Source organism: Siphateles boraxobius, unplaced genomic scaffold (assembly GCF_051911475.1).
Source record: "Siphateles boraxobius isolate OS27281-9 unplaced genomic scaffold, OSU_SipBor_1 25, whole genome shotgun sequence".
NCBI lineage: Eukaryota > Metazoa > Chordata > Actinopteri > Cypriniformes > Leuciscidae > Siphateles > Siphateles boraxobius.
Window position 1 is genome coordinate 34,639,676 of NW_027508866.1, and position 21,626 is coordinate 34,661,301.

Below are 21,626 nucleotides of genomic sequence, written 5' to 3' on the forward strand. Positions count from 1 at the left end.
GTTAACAGTGCCATGGGAGGATGCGGTAGATGAGGCATATGAGAGGAAGAAACTGCGGTATGCTCATCTGGCCACTGAAGCAGAACAGCGAGGATGGAGAGTCCAGGTTTATCCAGTGGAAGTGGGTTGTCGAGGTTTGGTGGCACACTCTACAACCCGGTTCCTCAGAGACGTCAGATTCAGTGGCCAAGAGTTGCGTCGTACAGTAAAGAACTTATCTGAAGCAGCAGAAAGGAGCAGCAACTGGCTGTGGTTGAGACGGAAAGATTCTAGCTGGCTGTGTACAGGCCGCCACGCTACGGTTTCATAGAATTCTTGAAAACTTGAAGAGTCTGTTGGTTTATTTGTACAGGTTGTATAGTATTTACAGTCATTACGTTCCTGTGTATATTGCGTGAATGACGGGTGGTTGGGCAGATATTGTGTTTTGTGGTAGGTGGTATGCCATACGGAACCGTTGCCACTGAAACTGCATATTAACGCACCAGTGGGGCTCGACAGCCTTAGTCAAACGGGTTGGCGCGTATGGTTGGGTTGTGGAGAGATTGTGAGATTGTGGTTAGGTCTCAGCAGCAGGAGGGATGTAGAGGTCAGTAAGCTGGGCTGAGTTGAGTGGGGGACGGAGGGAGGTGACTCTGGGACGCCAGAGTCACTGTCGAGCCCTCTTGAGGTGTCGTGGGCTAGTCGACGAAACCCTGAGGACGGAAGGTGCCCACTTGAAGACCCTAGAGATGTTCCCTACTTTGCTCAATCCAGACGGTTGTCATGGGGGGACCGCACTGTGGTTGCAGCCGTTGTGTGTGCTGACGCGTGTTAACACTAGACAGAAGGAGATTTACATCACCATATGGAAAGAAGCGTAAATGGATGGAGAAGCATAGGTTACTGTAAAGCTATGTCTTGGTTGGTGCTTATCTTGGCGAAAGCCGAGTACAAATCAGCATGAAGTTTTAACATCTACTCTTGTGTAATGGAAATCATAATTATGGTTTTACTTTGCGTATGGCAGCTTGCATGAGTGTGGATCAGGGACATTTGTGGCACTATTTATCATATCTATGCTTTATATGTCAGCTTTCAGTTTCACAAATAAGGACTTTTATTTTTCTCTTTCATGAACGAGCACCAAGAGACTTTAGTTTTACGTACGTCAGCTTTCATGGGTGTTTATGAGGGACTTTTGTTTTTCTATGTCCGCTTTCATGAATGGACATGAGACTTTTATTTTGTACACGTCAGTTATATGGGTGTGTAATGTGGGTCTTTTATTTTGAAATGCCGCTTTCTGCCAGCTAGCAAGTTTCTGTGGGGGGAAAAAAAATCCTCGGATAGTTGTGATCTGATTAAATACCTTCTGAAAACCTGGACTATCCTGGATGCCAGTGATATTATAATCCTTAATACAAATAGTAATTATTTTAATTTACATAATAGCACGCCAGAGACACCGTTGTCAGTTTCTGACCTGTGTAGATTAACTGTTAGCTGTTAGCGGATTAGCTTTCAGTCTTGACTGTTTCATACAGAGCAGGTAAGAATGACAACTGTTTATGTATATTTATAATGTCACATCTCACATTATCGAAACGGTTTCAGAAAGATTCATATTAAGAAAGATTATTCTGGAGACATCGGGGACTTTTAGAGCTAGCACGAATGCTAAGCAGCTGTTAGTCATCAGCCTGTTGAACTGTATTGAATCATAATGACACATCTGAATAGAGGCTAAAATATCCTCTTTATTATAAACCTTCTGATAATCTGATCCGAGGTTTCCATGTAACGTTATTGGGATCCTTTCTAGAGTTCCTGCATACGCTGATATGATATGGGTGTGGTGTAGTGGTTAAAGGTCTGGTTTGCCAATTAAAAGGTTGTAGGTTCAAACCCCATGAACCATTGTGTTCTTGATCATAACCAGGGGGATCTAATGGTGTCACTTTGGATCTAAGATAAATCACTGCTATGTTGTCCTGTGCTTACTGACTTTTGTATTATCAGTGTAAGTCGCTTGGGTTAAAATCATGTGCTATATCTGAATAATCAATAAATAGAAATAGTTGTGAATGAATCAACCTCAGTGTTTATTATTTATTTTACGATGTTTTATTTAATTTATAATTATAGGAAATTTGGTTATCCAAAACAATAACTCAATAAAATGAAAATAGATCATCAATTGTCATTGTAAATATATCATTTTTGTTGATGTGTTCTTGCAGGTCCTGCCCAGAAACACCATGAAACTCTACAGTCTGAGCATCTTGTATAAAGGCTCGACGAAGTCCAACCTGTTGAAGGCGGCGTACGATCTGTCATCATTCAGTTTCTTCCAGAGATCCAGGTACAACATCTGGGATGTCTTGAACATATTGCACTGAATACTCAACCGTTGTCGGTGTTATCATGACTGCAAACTGCATCTATAACCTGTATCTGTTTTCCAGCGTTCAGGAGTTTATGACGTTCACCAGCGCCCTGATTGTTGAGCGTTCACCATTAGGAAGTCGTGCGTCTGTCAAAGAGCAAGGTCAGAGATTACGCCATCAAGATGAAGTCTGAGAGGTTTCCTCCTGGCCTGATTGTAGATCTTGAGTTTAATTGTAGCTTGTGCAGGATGAAGCACTGAAGCACTAGTTATTAGGTTTACTGTGTTATTAAAGCACCAAACTGATCAGCTGAGCTTCTGATAGCCTCAAATTCAGTTTACTAGAGTTATACAGAATGCATCCCTAATGAAAGAAAGTACACTTTAGCATACTTTTATAAAAGAGTACAAATTACAGAAATAATATTCTGAAGTGAGAACCGAATGTAATGTTTTCGGACACTTAATTGCATGTTAATTGCTTTTTAAAATTTATATTAAATGGAGTTAGCTGAACTAAAATACATCTTTATATTTCATTTCAGAATGAAATTACTTTGTTTTTGAAATATGGTTAACTTGCACGCAGAATGTGAAAAGGATTTATGGTAAACTAAAATATACTTTAGTGTAATTTCTATTGAAACTTGTATGTATTTTAATATACCTGTAATGTCATTTGTGAGGATGAAGTTGCAATTTAATTTAATAGATTTAAAATATATTAACTTTAAATCGAATATTAAATAACACACACAAAGAAAAGCAGGTACTTTACATATGTTTAGTATGTTAGTCAACAGAGCTTTTTAAAATATACTTTAGATTTGAAGTACACATTCAGTACAATCCATCTTTTTCACAGTGGTTTGTGGCGCTGCTCATGAAAGCGATGTATTGATTGTGTGTGTGTGTGTGTGTGTGTTTTTCCTGTTAGAGTACTTGTGTCACGTGTATGTGCGGAATGACAATCTCGGCGGTGTTGTGATCGCAGACAGTGAATATCCCTCCAGAGTCTGTTTCACTTTACTTGACAAGGTGCGTCGTGTTGACTGTACGCTTTTCATAACCAATACCAATAACTTTAGAAAGATTGAAGATTAATACTGCCAGTTAATCATTATTATTTTAGCTTGGGAAAGCCAACATTCTGATGTACTACTTTAGCTTATTATTAATAATTATTAGTCTATCTATCTATCTATCTATCTATCTATCTATCTATCTATCTATCTATCTATCTATCTGTGTCTGTCTATTTTCTATCTATCTATATATATCTATCTATCTATCTATCTATCTATCTATCTATCTATCTATCTATCTATCTATCTGTCTATCTATCTATCTATCTATCTTTCTGTCTATCTGTCTGACTATCTATCTATCTATCTTTCTGTCTATCTATCTATCTATCTATCTATCTGTCTATCTATCTATCTATCTGTCTATCTATCTATCTGTCTGTCTGTTTTTCTGTCTATCTTTCTATCTGTGTCTGTCTGTCTATTTATTTCTCTGTCTGTCAGTCTATCTGTCTATTTTCTATCTATCTATCTATCTATCTATCTATCTATCTATCTATCTATCTATCTATCTATCTATCTATCTATCTATCTATCTATCTATCTATCTATCTATCTCTCTTGTCTACAGTCTTTATTATCTAAGTATTATCATTATGAAGACAGTACAAGGAAAAACATTATGATGTGTAAATTTAAAATGTAAGTGCAACTTTAATATTAAATATAATTTTAAATAAAATTTTTAAAATAATTATGAGATTTTTACTGATTAGGCATCACCATGTTGTCTGTTAACGGGGTGTGTGGTTGTGTGTAGGTGCTGGATGAGTTCTCCAGGCAGGTGAACAGTATAGACTGGCCTTCCGGATCGCCGGCGAGCGTTCAGTACACAGCACTGGACAGTCATCTGGCCAGATACCAGGTGGAACAATCATGAAAAATAATCATGAAACATCATCAGTTAAGATAAGCCATGTAGTGGTCAAGATGTTGCTCAAGGGTTTTAAGGGGCACTTGATGAGTAAACACAACACATTTTATTATATCTTACCGTTTTATGAGTTTATTTCCTGTTCTGCAGAATCCACGTGAGGCGGACGCTATGACCAAAGTGCAAGCTGAACTGGACGAAACCAAAATTATTTTGGTGAGCTAATTATGACATTGTGAACTGTGTTTTGCTCTAGCCTCTGTTTCACCTACATTTATACTCCGTATGCAGAATGAATGATTTTTTGAATGCATTTGTATTAAATCGAATGTGTTTCTCCAGCACAACACGATGGAGTCGCTGCTGGAGAGAGGAGAAAAACTGGATGATTTAGTTCAGAAATCTGAGCATTTGGGAAACCAATCAAAAGCCTTTTATAAGACGGTCAGTACTTTACATGCCCATGAACAGGTCCTGAGGACATGCAATTTATTGCATTTAATCTAATCTGAAGATGTAATGTGATGTTGATTATGTTCTAGGCACGCAAGCAGAACTCGTGCTGTGAGGTCATGTGATCGCGATCTGATTGGACTGGACTCGTCGGCCACCTCTCCTCTCTGATTTTCTATTTCTTTTCCCTCTCTTTCTCTCTGTCCTGGTGTGGGCTGGTGCTTTCATCATGCAGCAGTCATAGCGAATACATGAGAGAAACGATCCAACGGTACACAATGACAGGCTCAGAGGGGGCTGATTTCCCATGATGCACCACACTTACTCTGCCATCGTTTTTCGTGTTGTGTGAGAGCTTGGTTTTCTTCAGCGTTCCTTGGCGGTTCCTCAGGGTCTGGCACAAGCTCAAAACGGATATGGATAAAAGCATAGAGGGGCTCCAGTCAAACGCTGTGCCTTACTTTTAGACACAAGTGTGTTGACATCAGACTGTTTATTTAGCCTTATCTATGGACAACATGTGAGTGAAAATGCTGCAATCTCTATATTTAGACCCATTATTCAGCTTTGGCAGTTTTGAAGCGCCTTATAGAGTGGACATGTAACGTGAATTCTTTTTTTAAATGTGACGACAGTGAACAATGTGTTCAATATTGATGTGTTCCTAACGTTTGGATTCTCAATCCGCAATATTGTGAGTGACTGACCAAATTAAATGTTTCAAAGTCTGTTTGTGTACAATTCTAATACTTTTTTTTTCTCTTGAAAATGTAAATAAATAACTGAATCATATTGGCTTTGGTTCCCTGCATCTTGAGTTTTTATTGCGATTTGGTTTTTAATACTCTTGTCACTGCACATTTGAAACATTCCTGCAATATTTTCATTTGATTATAAATAAACCAGCTGGTGTATTGTGATATCTGAGAGTAATAATAAAGCCTTAAAGTGTGGTTTACTGTGAAATCAGCCCCCTTGACCCTCGTGCGACGGTAAACCCAGTTGTGAGTGTAAATCTGTGCTGTGTTAGTGATTGTGTTTGGTCACATGACTCTCGCTGGTCCTCTCGAATGCTGTATCCAATCTAATGATGCTTTGCTGCTAACAGCTTGTAGGCTCCTGTTTTAAAGTTAGTGTGCTTTTACTCTTGTTGTAAAGCTTAAATATACATGCACAAAAGTTGAGTAAAACCAGCATTATCTGGGTGAACCTGTGAGGAACGTGTCCAGTGGACGGTTGCATAAACTGCTTAGTCTTCTACATTTAGACTGCTAGCAACTTTTAACTCGGTTACATAAAATGATAAGATTGGTCTAATTGGAAAAGTAAGACTGGTTGGTTAACTGCTAGTTGGTCAAACTAGTTCTTGAGACACAAGGTGCATTCTAATTTGCGTATTCATGCTCTATTCTATGGCGTTAGTGCATAGAAATAGAAAAAGTGCACTTTAAATACTCAATGATCCACTTAATTAACTGCAAAAACAGAGTGTGGGACACTTCATGCACTCAACTGTAATAACAGAGGCTTTCAGACCCTGATGTTAAATGACAAAATAACCGTATAAAATTCATACACTACATGGTTGAGTACATAGTGCATAAATGCATAGTGTTTCATAGTTAATTGTCATTTGGGACACAACTAACATGGTGGATAGGTTTATGCAACTGGTCCTAGGTCTTATTTCACCCTAAAATCAGAAGACAGACAAAATATGTTTTTTGTTTAATTTTGGCCAGTAAATAATTTTTTTTTTTGACAATCAAGCACAAGTTTCCCTGAATTTTTATTATAATGTAAAAAAAAAAGAAAAGAAATATTGTAAAGTACTTGTAAACCATGATAGTTCTTGTATTGCCTTCATGCTAATTTAATTTACAAGTTAAAAAGAATCTGTACACAGAAAATGAAATGAGAAAATAATGAGAATTTGGGGGTGAAACGTGCTTAATTGTTTTGAAAATTATGTCTTTAAGTATGTGTAATTTTGTTAAGGCAAAATAAGAATATTCTCGTAATTTTTGTGGTGAAATATAACCCAATTCACTTATGTTTTTCATGGGATTCACTCGTTTTTCAGTAGATATATATATATACTGTACCAGCTGGCATTAGAGGAAAGTTTTGTATGAACTAGAGAATCTACACATCCTTAAACTCTTCACTATGACATGTTCAAACACTAATGTTGTGGGTTTTTTTACGTCAGTAGAGATGGATTGACATTTCTTACTCCATGTCGTGTCGATGTAAACATTTGTTCAGCATTTGCTTTTGAATGGTTGAGGTGTGTCGGCACAGGAAACATGACAGTGTTATATCGACATCTAAATGAGTGTGTGCTTATGTATCTGCCCTCAGTAATGTACAAGTTACACTTCACGTGTACCACTAACTAACCAAGACCTTTTGAGGTGCCTTCTTCTGGTAATTGCCAAATCATTGCTGGCTCATTTTAGAAGAACCTGAGCATTTAGTGATGTTTAAAAGTAATTGTTCCCCTTCACATACTCATTAATTGTAGTAAAAATGAACATGTTGACTAATAAATATTTGGCATTAATAAAACATGCCCTTCATCAGCTTTTAACTGGTAACCTGCACCATAATTAGTCTGTTGTGTTCTTGTGATCAAATGAGTATTTGATGTGGACATTAAATCACAACTGCAGAATCGGTTTGTCCATTTTATATGGATATAAAAGCATTTTGTCAAAGATTTATATTAGCCAATAAACAAAACAAGTCATATTTCCTCCCAAAATCAAAGAATATTAAGCTTATTTTGAGGACCTCATGATATTATTTTTATGACATTTTCTCATAAGAATGAAATGGAAAAAAAGAAAAACTTGATTCATTCTTTTGACAATAGTTGGATTTTTTTGTCAATTACTTGTGCAATTTGAAGGTGATCTAAATGAAGCTCCGAACCTTTACAATCAAAATCAGAACATGAGACACTTTATGAAGTAGAGTTAGTATTAATGAAACAATATTACATGTTCAAAATTCCTAAGGGATATTTCAAACATGCAGGAAGACAGGATGAACACAGTTCACTGCATGTTTACAAAGTGTCCAGACAATTCCTCAACATCCCAATCCAATCCCAATGTCTCTGAAGCTGTTAGGTTTTCCCAGCCTTCTTTTCACCGCGCTTCTTCCTTGTGTAGCGAAAACTCTTCAGTGGATTTTTGCCTCTGAAAGTGCTCTGCAAATGCAACAAAAGTTGAAAATGATTGATTCAGAGCACCATTGGAGGAGCACCATTGTTTTTGTGCACAATAAAAAAAAAAAAAAAGTATTCAACTCTTAATTAACCAATTATGCCTTAATATGCCATAATTATATCTAGGGCTGCCTCCTAATAGTAGACTAAAAGTTAGTCACTGAGAAAGGGCTTAGTCGACCAAATTTTTATAAAAAAAAAGGAAGTGGCGAAATCATGAAGTCTGAGACCGGAGGGATTATTACTGATTATTATGGTTTAGTATTTTTCTGTAATGCAGAACAATGTTACACATAATATTCTTTCCCAGCACTGAAACTCAAACCATTTTCAGATGTCACCCCAGTATACAGGTGCTGGTCAACGAATTAGAATTATTTTAAATAGTGCAATCATGAAATTCTTTGAATGCATTTTTTGTGCAGAAAGCAAATCAGGTGTTCACCGCACCTGTCCTACTCGTTAGACTAATCACAGAACTCGTTATCTGGAAAAAAATTTGCTCAGCTGAGCTTTCCAAAAGGCCCATTTAGGCCATTTAACTGTGACACTGTTGTTTTATTGAATTAGAATAATGGTGAAAGCGTTTCATTGAATTGCAATAATTTTTATTATAATTACAATCATCACTTTCTCAGTATTTTGTGGCTGCCCCTTTGGCTTGTATGACTGCCTGAAGTCTCCGCGGCATCGATTTGACCAGCTTGTCGCAAGTTTCCGCACTCACAGCTTCCCAGGCAGTGGCGATGTTCTGCTTCAGTTGGTCCAGCGTAGTACGCTTTCTGTCGCGAATTTTCCGCTTGACGATGGCCCAAAGGCTTTCAATGACATTGAGGTCAGGCGAGTTGGCCGGCCATGCCAAAACTTCAAGCTGTTTTTTAGTGAACCAATCTTTGGTCGACTTTGCCGCATGAGCCGGTGCAAGATCCTGTTGAAATATGAAGTCTTCTTCGCCGAACTGTTCCTCAACAGTCGGAATCAGGAACGTTTCCAGAACATCTTGATATACGGCAGCATTGACAGTCTTCTTGAGGAAGCAGAGTTTCCCTACACCTCGAGCGGACATGCATCCCCAGACCATAACGCTCTGGGGAAACTTGACGGATCTTTTCACGCACTCGTGGTTGTAGGTTTCGCCACCACGACGCCAGACACGAGGACCTTGGTCACCGAAGGAGATGCAGAAGCGTGATTCGTCACTGAAGACCACTTTCTGCCAGTCTTCAGCAGTCCACTCGCCGTGTTCTTTGGCCCACTTCAGCCGTTTCACCATTTGTTTCTTGTTCAGCATCGGTTTTACTGCTGGAACGCGAGATTTGAAGCCGAGTTCGCGCAGACGACGGTAAGTGGTTGATCTGGAGACGTCAGCGCCGGTCTGCTTGTTCCACAAGTCGGTGAGCTCGGAAGTGGACTTGAACCGGTTGCTGACTGCGATCTTTCTCAGCTGCTTGTTGTCGCGAGCAGAAGTTTTTCGGACGCCGGAACAGTTGGTGCGCTTGCTGCAGTTTTTCTTGAGAGCTTTGCAGACGGAAGACTGGCTGATGCCGAGCTGCTCAGCAATTTTAGTTTGGGTCAAGCCTTGTTGGCGAAGGGCTTGAATTTGAGCCACTATTCCGGTTGAGAGGTCGCGCTGCTTACCCATGATTGATTTTACAACTTAGAAATTCTACTCAACCCTGACTTTATACTGCACAGTGAACACTCTTCACAGAAAACAAAAATTTGAGCATTTATTCTAATTCAATGAAACGCTTTCACCATTATTCTAATTCAATAAAACAACAGTGTCACAGTTAAATGGCCTAAATGGGCCTTTTGGAAAGCTCAGCTGAGCAAATTTTTTTCCAGATAACGAGTTCTGTGATTAGTCTAACGAGTAGGACAGGAGCGGTGAACACCTGATTTGCTTTCTGCACAAAAAATGCATTCAAAGAATTTCATGATTGCACTATTTAAAATAATTTTAATTCGTTGACCAGCACCTGTATATTTAAGTAATTAAATTAATATCATAAACGTGCCACTAGTCGACTAATGGATTAAATGAACGAATACTAGTCTGCCCTAGTTATATCAATAAGTAGTTAATATGTATGTAGTGTTGCGGTTGAGTTTTGAAAGTGTTCAAGTAAATGAACTATTGTCACCTTAAAGCTGCTCAGCATCATGCCACCTGTTTTAAACTTCCTTTTCCTTCGTTGTTTCAGAGGATTGACGAGACTTTTCAGCGTAGCCGGGACTGAAACGGACATGAAAACTGTGTTTGAGATCCATTAGTCTGTGCGTCCAATATATAGATCAAACCAAAAAGCTCCTTACTCAGGTATTCGGGCACGTTCTTCATGTGAGGTTTGATGACGGCGGGATGAAGGTCTTTGTCGTGTCGTAGCAGCTGCAGGTCTCTGGGATTGTCTTCAAAATACGTCTGTCAGATAAAGGAAATTAGTTCCTACGGTCAATCAACATGAGAGAGTAACTGGATAAAATAAGCTGTGTTTAAAGAGCACTAACCTTGAGTTTCTCTGAATTGAGCAGCTCTTGTTTGATCTCTTTCAGTCTGGCCTCCTTCATCGCCTGCTTTGTGACCGATCTCATGGCATCCTGGGTAAATTATACCATACAAGAGACTTCAGCTGAACCAAACCACAATACAGCATCAGTACTATAAGAGGACACAAACATACCCGACATCTGTATCTGAATCCCTCGATTTCCTCCATTTTGAACCCGTACGGCTTCAAAACACATTCTGTGTCTGAAAACAGAGGAGGAATAAATTAGTTTGCGGGAAAAAAAAGTGTTCTTTTTTTTCATTCATATTTGCAACAAATATACAATAAATACAATAAAAAATACAATAAATATTTAAAATGGTGCTATTCTAAACAATACCATCATTTTATTCATCATTTTTTTTTATGTTAGTTTATAATAATGGGTTTTTAAGAGGACAAGCAGGCCTAATTTAGTTCTCGGTGACCATGTTAAAATAAATATCCTCTGAAGCCTGTGACTTTCACCTCCAGAAAGAGCGCTTTCAACCTCTGTGAGCATTGGGAGTTCTGTATGAGAAATGAAGGACAGCGCAGAGCCGGGATTATCCGCACGAGCCGTTCTAAAGGGAAGCAGGGAAAATCAGGATTAACTAGTATTATTGTAAATTAAATCTAAATGCTCATTTAAATATAGCTACAATAAAATGCTATTTAAATATTACATTAAATATTTATATAGACTAAATCTTACACGAAAATTATAAAATGGCAACTAAATTAAATAAAATAAGTTTGTCGAAGTGTACACTTTTTTAAAACTGATATAAATACAAATTATTGCTAAATATAATTGAAAAAACAAAGACTATAAAAATTACAAAAGTACAAAAAATTATTAAAAAAAATAAATCAGTATCAGTATTAACTAAATCTATCAGAATTTAAGTTAAAGCTGCAGTCCGTAGTTTTTCCTCTGTCGCCATCTCTGTTCGAAATCTGTAATTGCAGTTATTGGCGGAATTATCAACTTTACGTGGGTTGTGCCTCGGCTCTGCACAGTGTGGATGAATCCGATGTTTTAAGGAGAATGTGAGGCTGTCAGTCGCCGCCGGTGTGGATACTGGCATTCGCAATCACAGATTCTACTTTTTGGAAGTATGACCAACATAAGAATTATCACCGTAAAATGTAATCTGAACAAGCAAGAAACATCCACTTTTGTTCTGACCAACTAATGCCTTGTTCACACTACATGATTTTAAAACGTGGTGCTGAACTGTGGGGTTCACACTACATGACTTGCTCTCTGTGAAATCAGGAGTGTTCAAATTGTTGAGCTGTTCACACCACACGACACACCGTGATTGATCCGCAACAGGAGGTAACGCACTACACGAGTTGATAACAACTCTGTCACCCAACGATTCTATCTTGTCTACAAACCACGTTTTGTCACGAAAAATCACGCGAACCGGAAATGAGGCGAAACCGCAAGCGTGCCGAAGAACACAAACACGGCCGCGAATATGGACGTCAGACAGAAACTAGTGCTGAAAACTGTTTGCGCGATGATTTGCTCTGAGAAAAAAACGCAAAAAAAGAAAAAATAAGAGAGTATGGCCGAGTGGATCCGCATACGCGAACAGCAGGGATTGTCTGTGCTACAGAGAGAGTTGGAGGTGAGTACAGCATGTTTATATCGGAGCTGTAGCTGCATGTTTATGTTTGGCTTACGGCAAAAATCGTGTATTTACACGCGTATTTACCCGGTGACCTCAACCCATGCCTTGCTCTGATTGGCTGTTGTTCATGACATCAGTGAGGTTGAGTTGTGCGACAGCTCTGGATATTTAGCATGCTAGATATTTTTCTAGGCTCGGCGACGTGTCCGCGAGGCGTCTGCGAGCGTCTTTGATGCGTTGTTGGCTCTTTCATACTAACAGATTGGCGAGGGTTCATTGCCGCTAATCCCCTGTGATTTGCACGCGATAACACCCTGACCTGTCGGCGAGCTCAACGATTTGCAAATCGGGCTTAAAATCATGTAGTGTGAACTAGGCTTAAGGGAAAAAAAGCATTGCAGTAAATCGTGCTGATTAAATCTAAAGATCGATTATCATATCCCGTCAAACCGTGCAGATTATACTTTGTTCTAAAATTGTTAATGTTAACGACATCAGCATCGCGTGACTACATTTAATGCCCTTCCGATATTATCCTTGTTTTCGCATGGGCCGGTTGCAGTCTCTTTTCTTCTGTAGCCACTCCGAAGTCTGAAGTCTTTTGCATTTTACAGCGGGTGAGTCTCCAGGTGTCACTGCTGGTGATTGTCGTTTGAACCTTTCAGGATCCGCCATCAAATTGATAAGTTTAATTAAATCAAGTGCTGTGAGAAAAGGCAATAAATCCCCACCTCCAACATCCTCACACTCATAGCCTAGCCTACTAGCCGAGACTCTTCTTTATGTGTTCAGATATGACGTAATGACGCGAACACATGCTCGAATTTCCCGCGGAAATCCACCAGTACCACCGGAATTAAAAACATTATTACAAGCTTAGCGTTTTGAGTCGAGCGAAGGCAAGCAGATCGTTCTGAACACTGGCTGGTTATGTACTTGCTCAAAAAATTATTTAGGATCATTTTTAACCCAAAAAAGTTACGGACTGCAGCTTTAATTTAAATTAAGTTGAAATAAAATAAAATATAAATTTTAGATGAAAGACAAACAAAATCTTGCATGAAAATTACAAATAGCAACTAAATGAAATAAAATAAGTTTGTTAAAGTGCTAAAATGTCTAAAACTGAAATAAATATAAATTCATGCTAAATAGAATCAAAAATAGACTATTAAATGACAAAAGCACATAAAATTACTAAATCTATAACTAAAAATATATAAATAATAAATATTGTTGTTAAACTAAAATTAAAACTATTAAAAATAAGTTTCATTAATTTGAATAAAGTCGGATAATAATCATCAGTGTACCTGCCGACGCGGTGAATGTAGGACTCAACTGAAGTAGGAAAATCAAAGTTGATCACATTAGACACATTGTGGAAGTCGATCCCTCTGGAAACGCCATATTCCTTGTCTTTGCCTCTGAGAGGACAAAGCAAAATTCAGTATAAATGTTTAAAGCTGAAACCATTTTAACACACCAACCATTATCAAAAAAAGAACATTTCATATTTTAAATGTTTCATGCATTTCATTAGCTCATACTTTCCACTTTTCCCAGAGTTCTTTTTCTTCTTTCCTTTGTCCTGTGTTTTCTGGGAACTTCCAACGGGATTCTCTAGTCCTTGTTCATCTGTGGCGATGATGTAATTGTAGAAGCCTTGATTAAACTGAGCGATAATGTGACACCTGAAAAACCAACCGAAATAAAAACTGATTTAAGTACATCAAATGCAACATGAAAACAGCATTTAACACATTTAACACCTTTGATGTGACGTATTGGAGTTAAACAGTATTCACAACAATAATATTGGTTAATATTATTTTTCTCCAACGGCATTGTATACATCAGCAAGAAGTATTATAATAGGCAATATTTAAAAAAAAAAAAACATTGCAGGGCCCAGAGCCTGGGACATTTTACTTCTGCGCGTGATCTACTGACTGTAAATAATAAAAAAACAGACACAGCCAGATAATTTCCATAATGACTAACACAATCTACCAAGAGCAACGCAAATTAGCATCTGGTTAAAGACGTGATTTTATTTGGGCAGTAAATAATGGCACAAATACCAGTAAACTGAATAGCGCAAACCTTAGTAAATCACCTTGCATGATTCACTTAAATTCTCTCCTCCCATACATTTTGCGTCTGAAAGGGAAACTCCGACAAATGCATATGAAATAATGTCAGCCGCGAAAATAACCTTGTCCACGCCTTTTCAGCGCTCATTTCTCACTGCGTGTCTTTAGTGAATCCTGACAGCCGTTTTTTAAAGCCAACTGAGGGTTTGAGCTGGCACAAACTGTTTATATTACAGCCATAATATATTAAAGCATCTTTGGTGTTTCCAAGTTTCTACGGAAGTAAAACTGGAAATTGAGGGATTGATGTCATTGACAGGTGACGCAATGACCCGGGACGTTACACTAGTTAAAATACATGATTTCTCTAGATTTAAACATTATTAGAAACAAGTACACAAGTCAACAAAATATATAACACTATGCTAGTGGTTTTTGGATAATTTTATGCAAAAATCTTACATATGCAATTCTTGATTTCTGTTAAGTCATTTTCCCTAAATAAATTATTATATAAAAACCTATTTTTCATCTAATTTTATTTCAGCTTTATTTCTATTTCTATCATTTTTAATAGTTTTAGTTCATGATAATAACCCTGGAAGTGCCTCAACACAAAACCGCTGACTTGACCAATAGCAGCAGGACCATTTAATGGTGCAGAAATCACACACTGCAGCTTTAAAGGTCCCATATTGTCAAAACTGAAATTTCCTGGCGCTTTTCATGATAACAGAGGTCTAGGGGCTATGAAACTACCATATAAGTATCAAAAAAGTCGATCCACAGACAAATGCACACAGCCTGCATAAAGTAGCTGTGCCTTTTCACGAGCCGTTGTGACTTCCGTATAAATGTGATGTCAGAACTACTGAGTCACCGCCTTCAGTCACCACCCCCACCAATGGTGGGTCACTCAGAAAACAACAGGCCAATCAGAAGAGAGGCTCATGAATATTAAGTAGACAGGCCAAAATCGACCTGTTCTTGGCAGAGCTCTTGAGAAAGGAGCTGTAAAAATATATTGAGATAGTTTTTGGTACTTATAACGCAAATATATAATCTTAAGGACATCAAAACCTAAAATAAAACTTCAGAAAGTGATACGATATGGGACCTTTAAGAAAATAAACTTTGATTTTAAGTCTCTTCTCTTACCTGGAGTGAACCGGCAGTTCAGAGTTCAGGACACAAGCAGGGATGCTGAACTGCTCCAAAAACAATTTGAGCCGGTAACAGCGGTCCACATCTCCGACGAATATGAGGGACTTCCCTCGAACCAGGCCGAGCTTGAGGAGTGTGTAGATGAGCAGGAACTTGTCCTCCTCCTCACACTGGACGCTGTATTGCTGGAGCTGAGAGCTGTCGGGCAGCTGGGAACCCTGGAGCTTCAGCGTCACCTACAGCAGGAGAACAATCAGATTCAGACAACACACACACTCACACACACACACACACTGCTAACGCTTCTCTGCTTCTTCACTCACTGGGTTGTGGAGGACGAGCTCTTTCAGGGCCTGAACGTCATCATTCAGCGTCGCCGACATGAGGAACGCCTGGTAGATCTTGGGGAAGTGACTGCAGAGGGGAACAGACAAGTACTAGATGTTGTAACAAAGTCCAATAGAAGAGAGCGCATCTTAAGGAGAAGAAATGGTCTAGGGTTTTTAATAGTTCAAGATGGCACTCTTTCAAATTAAAAAGCCTTTATTATCAGATGGCTACATACAACAAATCGAAAAACTCTCCAACGTGTTCCGGCCCATGCCTTCCTCAGGGAGAGCAACACAACAAACTCAACAATGCATTCTGATCGGATTGGATTGCATTGCATTTCATTTCTTTGATGGACTAGATGTTGTACCTTATAAACAGGGACATGTGTTTGCCTTTACAAAACTTCCTGTGCACAATTTTGAGTTGTGTCGAAAAGGTGTTGCTGCATTAACTATTTTCTGGAATAGGGTGTCTAGATATAAACAAGTTAAATGTAAGACTTTTAAGACCTTTTAATGCCACTATTGAATAAATTTAAGACCAAACCTGTGATGGAAAAATACACATTATATTACATACGTATATGTAATATTTAATGTTTAACCTAATTAATTTAAGTAATAACCTAAAATATTAACTACTTGTTTATTGAACTAAATTCAATGTAACATTTGCAATTGTGAGAATATTCAGCAAAATAGCTCCTGTCATGTGATGGTACTTAACTATATCATATGTTGAATTTTTACCTCAGTATGTTTCTTCTGTGAGTTTTTTAGTGTGCTGTTATGCTCATTTGTTTTGATTTCTCACTATAAAATCTCTCACAGAGACAGACAGCGGGAGTCTCAACAGCGCTACCAGAAATACATTGCCAAACTACCATTATCAATAGCTGTTTATGTAATAAAATCATAATCAAATTCGATGCTTAACTGGTTATTTGACGGACATTGAGTCCGTCAGACTGGAGAAATTTTAGCGGTAATGTGACCAGAAATATTTAAGACCCATCAAATCTGAATTTAAGACATTTTAAAACTTTTTAAGGCCTTTTATTAGGAAAACTTTATTTAAGACATTTTAAGACTTTTTAAGGACCCGCGGACACCCTGTATTTATCATCTGAAACGTGCTGTGACTTATATAATCCAATTAGGGTCAAGCACGCAAATACATGAGCAAGTACGTGAGCATTTCTTACACACCGCTAGTTTCAATTACACTTTAAATCAAATCTTTTAAGCTTGGCATTTATAATAAATGTTGTTTATAATGAATGCCGCTATAATATATGTTTGTTTTATACTTATATTTTTGATACATATATTCTGAATCCCGTTAAATTTAAAGGATTTGTTGTGGAGTGAGGGAAACTAAAATACATGTATAATAAGTTTATAATGCTTGTAAACGAATTGTTTTATTAACCAATATTTTAAATTATTTTTTGAAAGTAATAATAAAATGTGATTTTTTTCTCTCAATGCAATTTTGACCCGGTCCGACTAATGGTCAGATGTGACTTATTTTTCTGGAAAACATGGTTTTGCAAATTAATATAGCAAACAAGACACACTTTTCACACAAGCAAGTAATTCATTTCACCAAGGCTCTGTTTACACCTGGTATTAAGATGTGTTTTGGTTGATCGGATCACAAGTGGACGAGGGAAACACATTCCCTTTTAAACCTGGTGTTTTAATCCGTCTCTTCCGTCCACTTTCAATAACTTCTGTCCTCGGCAAATTTACATATGAATGCGACTGAAGACGATGGAAAAACTTACGGAGAGCAGAAGCTTTAGTTTAGTCTGACAGCCGAACGCTAAGAGTGTGTGTAAGAAATCAGGAATGATGAGAGAACATTGTGTTTGGTACATTTTTCCTCTTCAAACCGAACTTGAGTCTTTAGCCGACAGTTTAAATCCCGTCTAACTAGCGCACTTGCCATAATGTTCACACATTAGGTCAATAGACGGTCTTTAGTGGCTGTTTGAACACATTCAATCACATGAGGGTTTACAATACAAATGCAATCGAGTCGAATGTGTTTTCAACTGCCTCTGGAAGTGGCAGAAGGTGGACAAACTCAAAACGTACACCTATATTTACTTTAGCGTCGTCCACTTGTGATCCGATCGAGCAAAACGCATCTTAAAACCAGGTGTAAACAGGGCCAAGCTGTTTTTAATCAAACACGTACCACAACAGGCTTTTAAGGTCTGCTTCAAACCCAAACGAGAAGAGTAGATCAGCCTCGTCGATGACCAGCATCTCTAATGAAGTGTGCAGCTGCAGGTTCTGGGCGTTGATGTGAGCCTGAACACGGGACGGCGTGCTCACCACAATATCTGGCTTCTCCATTAAAATAGGCCTGTGAAAGACAAAGAATTGTAAATGTTTCTCGGAATCAATATTAAATTGCAATTAGAATGAGACTTGAGAGCTTAAATGAGACTTAAAGTAACACCAGGTAACTTTTGCTCTCGAGGTCCCCGTACAGTTGGGAAACAGTATTGTCCTCTACTACTGTCGTAAACTCTGTCATTGTGCATTTGTTGACAACCATGATAGCCCTGAACACTGTAGGAGGAGGTCACATGCAGGTGTTCTGCTTGCGTCGCGTGTGAAATGTCTTCATCCCAGGTACAGTGGCATATATTTCAGCATGTCATATGAATATAATTTCATGGGTTTTATTTTTTTTCTAACGACAAATGATCACGATGATCACGTTTACAAGCCAGTGTCATTATAGTAGCCTAGTCTATTGGTTACCGTTTTACTGAATCTATATGATACTTCAATGCATTGTTTGAGTGGTAGATAATAACCATATATCGTCAATATTATAATATCAAGCTACCATAAATAAATCTGCAAATTTTACAAATCGATTTGCATTATAGCATTATAGGCAAGACAAATAATCATTACCTGATTCATGAAGATAAACGGAGGATAAGATAGCTTCCGTAACATAGTCAAGCAGACAAAAAACACCCCAGACTACGGGGTGTCATTGGTTGTTGCGTTAAATGTTACCCAGATACAATAGTGCTATTTTCTGATTGGCTAACAACACCAGACGAACAACACCAGAGGAGACGCGCTTGAATTCATGCCTGTTCCACAGTGTGAGCGGCCGTGCCAGAGTTTTTAAATATATTACAAATATTTTTTCAGCGTGAGCAATACAATGTGTGGCGGTAGAGCGTGACAAAAGACCGAAATGAGTGACTGTCACTCTCAATGCGTGACACTTGACAGCCCTGCGATTTTAAGGAAGTGGGGGTGGTGGTGGAAGTGACGTATATGCCGTAAAGCAGTCGAGTTTTGTAGTTCTCTTTGTTCGCCGGTTACTACCCGAAACCCGAAGTTTAAAAGTACGATTAAAAACCCCGTACTGACCCCGTCAGGCTATGGCAGACGTGTCATTCAACCTATTGTAAGTCGATGTACCATCACAAGAGACTTGGAAATATATTATGAAGGTTGAAAAGTTACCTGGTGTTACTTTAATGAGATTAAACCTACTCTGAATGAACCTGATTTAACTTGAGTTTAACTTGGTTATTATTGTTAAAGGGGTCCTTTTATGCTGTCATCCTTCTTTAGTCATTCCAGCGGGAGTTATTCTCTTAACCAGTGTCAGTGTTTCTGAACTCCCTGAAACGCCTCCATTGTAGTCTTGAGTTTCTTCCGGAACAAACACGTCACAATATTCCTCATTTAAATAATTCATATGCAGAATAAAGGGGCGGGGCCTGGTTGAGTTAGTTAGTAGTGTTGAAACTGGTGGTTATGGGAAGGGGCGGGACATTTCCCAAACACACTCGAAACGCTCGACCAATCACAACACACTGATCCAGCCGACCAATCAGAACACACTGATCCAACCAATCAGAGCACAGTGTGCTTTTCAGAAGGAGAGCTTCATAGAGACAGGAACTAAACAGAGCATTACTGACAGACTGGGAAGAGAGGAGCTGCAACAATGGAGATTATGGGAAAATAATGTGTTTTTTGAACATTCAAGCATGAAAACTTATTCTAATAGAGCCCAAAAAACAAAACAAGACTTAATTGGGCATAAATCCCCTTTAACTACAACTAAAACTATTGAAAATATTTTTGTTAATTAAAATAAAGCTGACATTAAATAAAAAATAAATATTAGATGATATTAACAGAAATAAAAAATAATAAGCCTAAATAGTAATATAAAAAATTCTCAAATAAAAAAGTAAATATTTAATAAACGTTAATTCAAAATATTAATAAATACTATAACAATATATAAATAATACTAAAACAGCATTGAACTTGAGTTTTACTTCTTGCATTCAATATTTCAAATCTCCCAGGCTTCAGAGGTGGTTCTGTTGAAATAATGGTTCCTTTGATTTATAAAATCCAAACTAGTTCAGAAAGTAATTCCTGAACTAATACATACAATTCAAGAAAAATATCATAAAATTTTATATCAAATTGAGTTCCACATATAGATATAATTCCTTTAGCAAATATGCTCAGTCCAGTGATTGGATGTAGTACTGACTTCTGTGCCGATAGATCCGCCTTCCCAGAGATGTCTGCCACTCGCACGTCTCTGCCGCAGTACGCAGTGAGCTGCCGGATCATGGTTTGGACCTGCTGGCCCAGTTCTTTAGTCGGGACCAGGACTAGAGCTCTAATGGCCTGCTCACGTACAGTCTGCTCACAGCAAATATAGAACACCAGTGACAACAAATGTTACTTATTTATGCCATTGTGGCTTAGTATAAACTTAGCATAAATGAATAAAAGCCACACATCACCTGTTTGGACGTGAGGATTCTTTGGATCAGTGGGACCGCATAGGCAGCGGTTTTTCCTGATCCGGTTCGAGCTCGGGCCAGCAGATCTTTCCCCTCCAGCGCCAGCGGGATGGCTTTCTCCTGGATGAGGGTGGGCTGAGACCAGCCTAAATCAGCCAGAGCCTGAGAAACACAACAGCAGCACTAAATAATGCATCCTTAACATCCCTGGAAGATGATCTGATCACAAGTGGACAGGACTAAAATAAAATACAGCGCTAAAATTCAAAATATTTTGTGATGAGACATCAACATGCAGTGACACAAATCATGTGAGCACATCTGTACATCAGAAAATATATATATTTGTGCTGTCAAAAGTTATTTTTACATAATATATGTGTGTGTGTGTCTGTGAATTTATATACTGTGTATATATATATAGATCGACTTGACAGCACTAATATATATATATATATTATATATTTATTTATGTGTGTGTGTGTGTGTGTGTGTGTGTGTGTGTGTGTGTGTGTGTACATATTACCACAGTTTAACTGTACTAACTATAGTATTTTGGAAGGAACAATGCTATTCATATATCACTAAATACAGATATACAAGAAAGGCCTTTATGGTGAATCTGTTGAACCAGAAATAAATGGTAGCATAGATCCAAAAAGAGATCTATTTTATTCTATTTCAGAAATGACAGTGCTAATGTTAACAAGTAAATATAATGTCGAAACAGACATCAAATACAAAACAAATGGATGATATCCTGCTGTCTGGTATTTTCCAGGCGGGCAGTCTTTATATTATTAGCACGACTATATATTTTACCTTTAATAGCCGATCATCTAAGCCCATCTCATGAAAAAGTAGTCTATCCTCCTCCATCTTCACACGTGTGTTTGCGCACAGACAGACGAGCGAGACATTGAACCCGCTGTGCCACAGCGCCACTTATGGTACTGGAGGGCAACTGCAGGTCAAACCTCACGACGGGCTTTTAATACGAATACGACCGTCTATGAAGA

At 38.1% G+C, this 21,626-nt stretch overlaps 2 protein-coding genes across 2 annotated transcripts; one reads left to right on the forward strand and one right to left on the reverse strand.

Annotated features, from left to right (window-relative positions):
* Positions 1-1,237: 1,237 nt before the first annotated feature.
* ykt6 (YKT6 v-SNARE homolog (S. cerevisiae)) lies at positions 1,238-7,351 on the forward strand. The gene is made up of 8 exons (XM_077243715.1): positions 1,238-1,531; positions 2,223-2,344; positions 2,448-2,530; positions 3,306-3,406; positions 4,214-4,318; positions 4,478-4,543; positions 4,670-4,771; positions 4,870-7,351. Exons 2-8 carry the CDS (start codon positions 2,241-2,243, stop codon positions 4,903-4,905), a joined length of 597 nt encoding a protein of 198 aa, XP_077099830.1. The 5' UTR covers positions 1,238-1,531; positions 2,223-2,240; the 3' UTR covers positions 4,906-7,351.
* A 106-nt stretch (positions 7,352-7,457) lies between these two features.
* On the reverse strand, positions 7,458-21,528 carry ddx56 (DEAD (Asp-Glu-Ala-Asp) box helicase 56). Its single transcript, XM_077243714.1, has 14 exons — positions 21,430-21,528; positions 20,608-20,769; positions 20,349-20,503; positions 17,991-18,161; positions 15,776-15,866; positions 15,447-15,688; positions 13,743-13,886; positions 13,506-13,619; positions 11,036-11,130; positions 10,700-10,770; positions 10,527-10,616; positions 10,335-10,440; positions 10,163-10,254; positions 7,458-7,997 (listed from the first exon to the last, which is right to left on the reverse strand). Exons 1-14 carry the CDS (start codon positions 21,484-21,486, stop codon positions 7,914-7,916), a joined length of 1,674 nt encoding a protein of 557 aa, XP_077099829.1. The 5' UTR covers positions 21,487-21,528; the 3' UTR covers positions 7,458-7,913.
* Between the last annotated feature and the right edge of the window lie 98 nt (positions 21,529-21,626).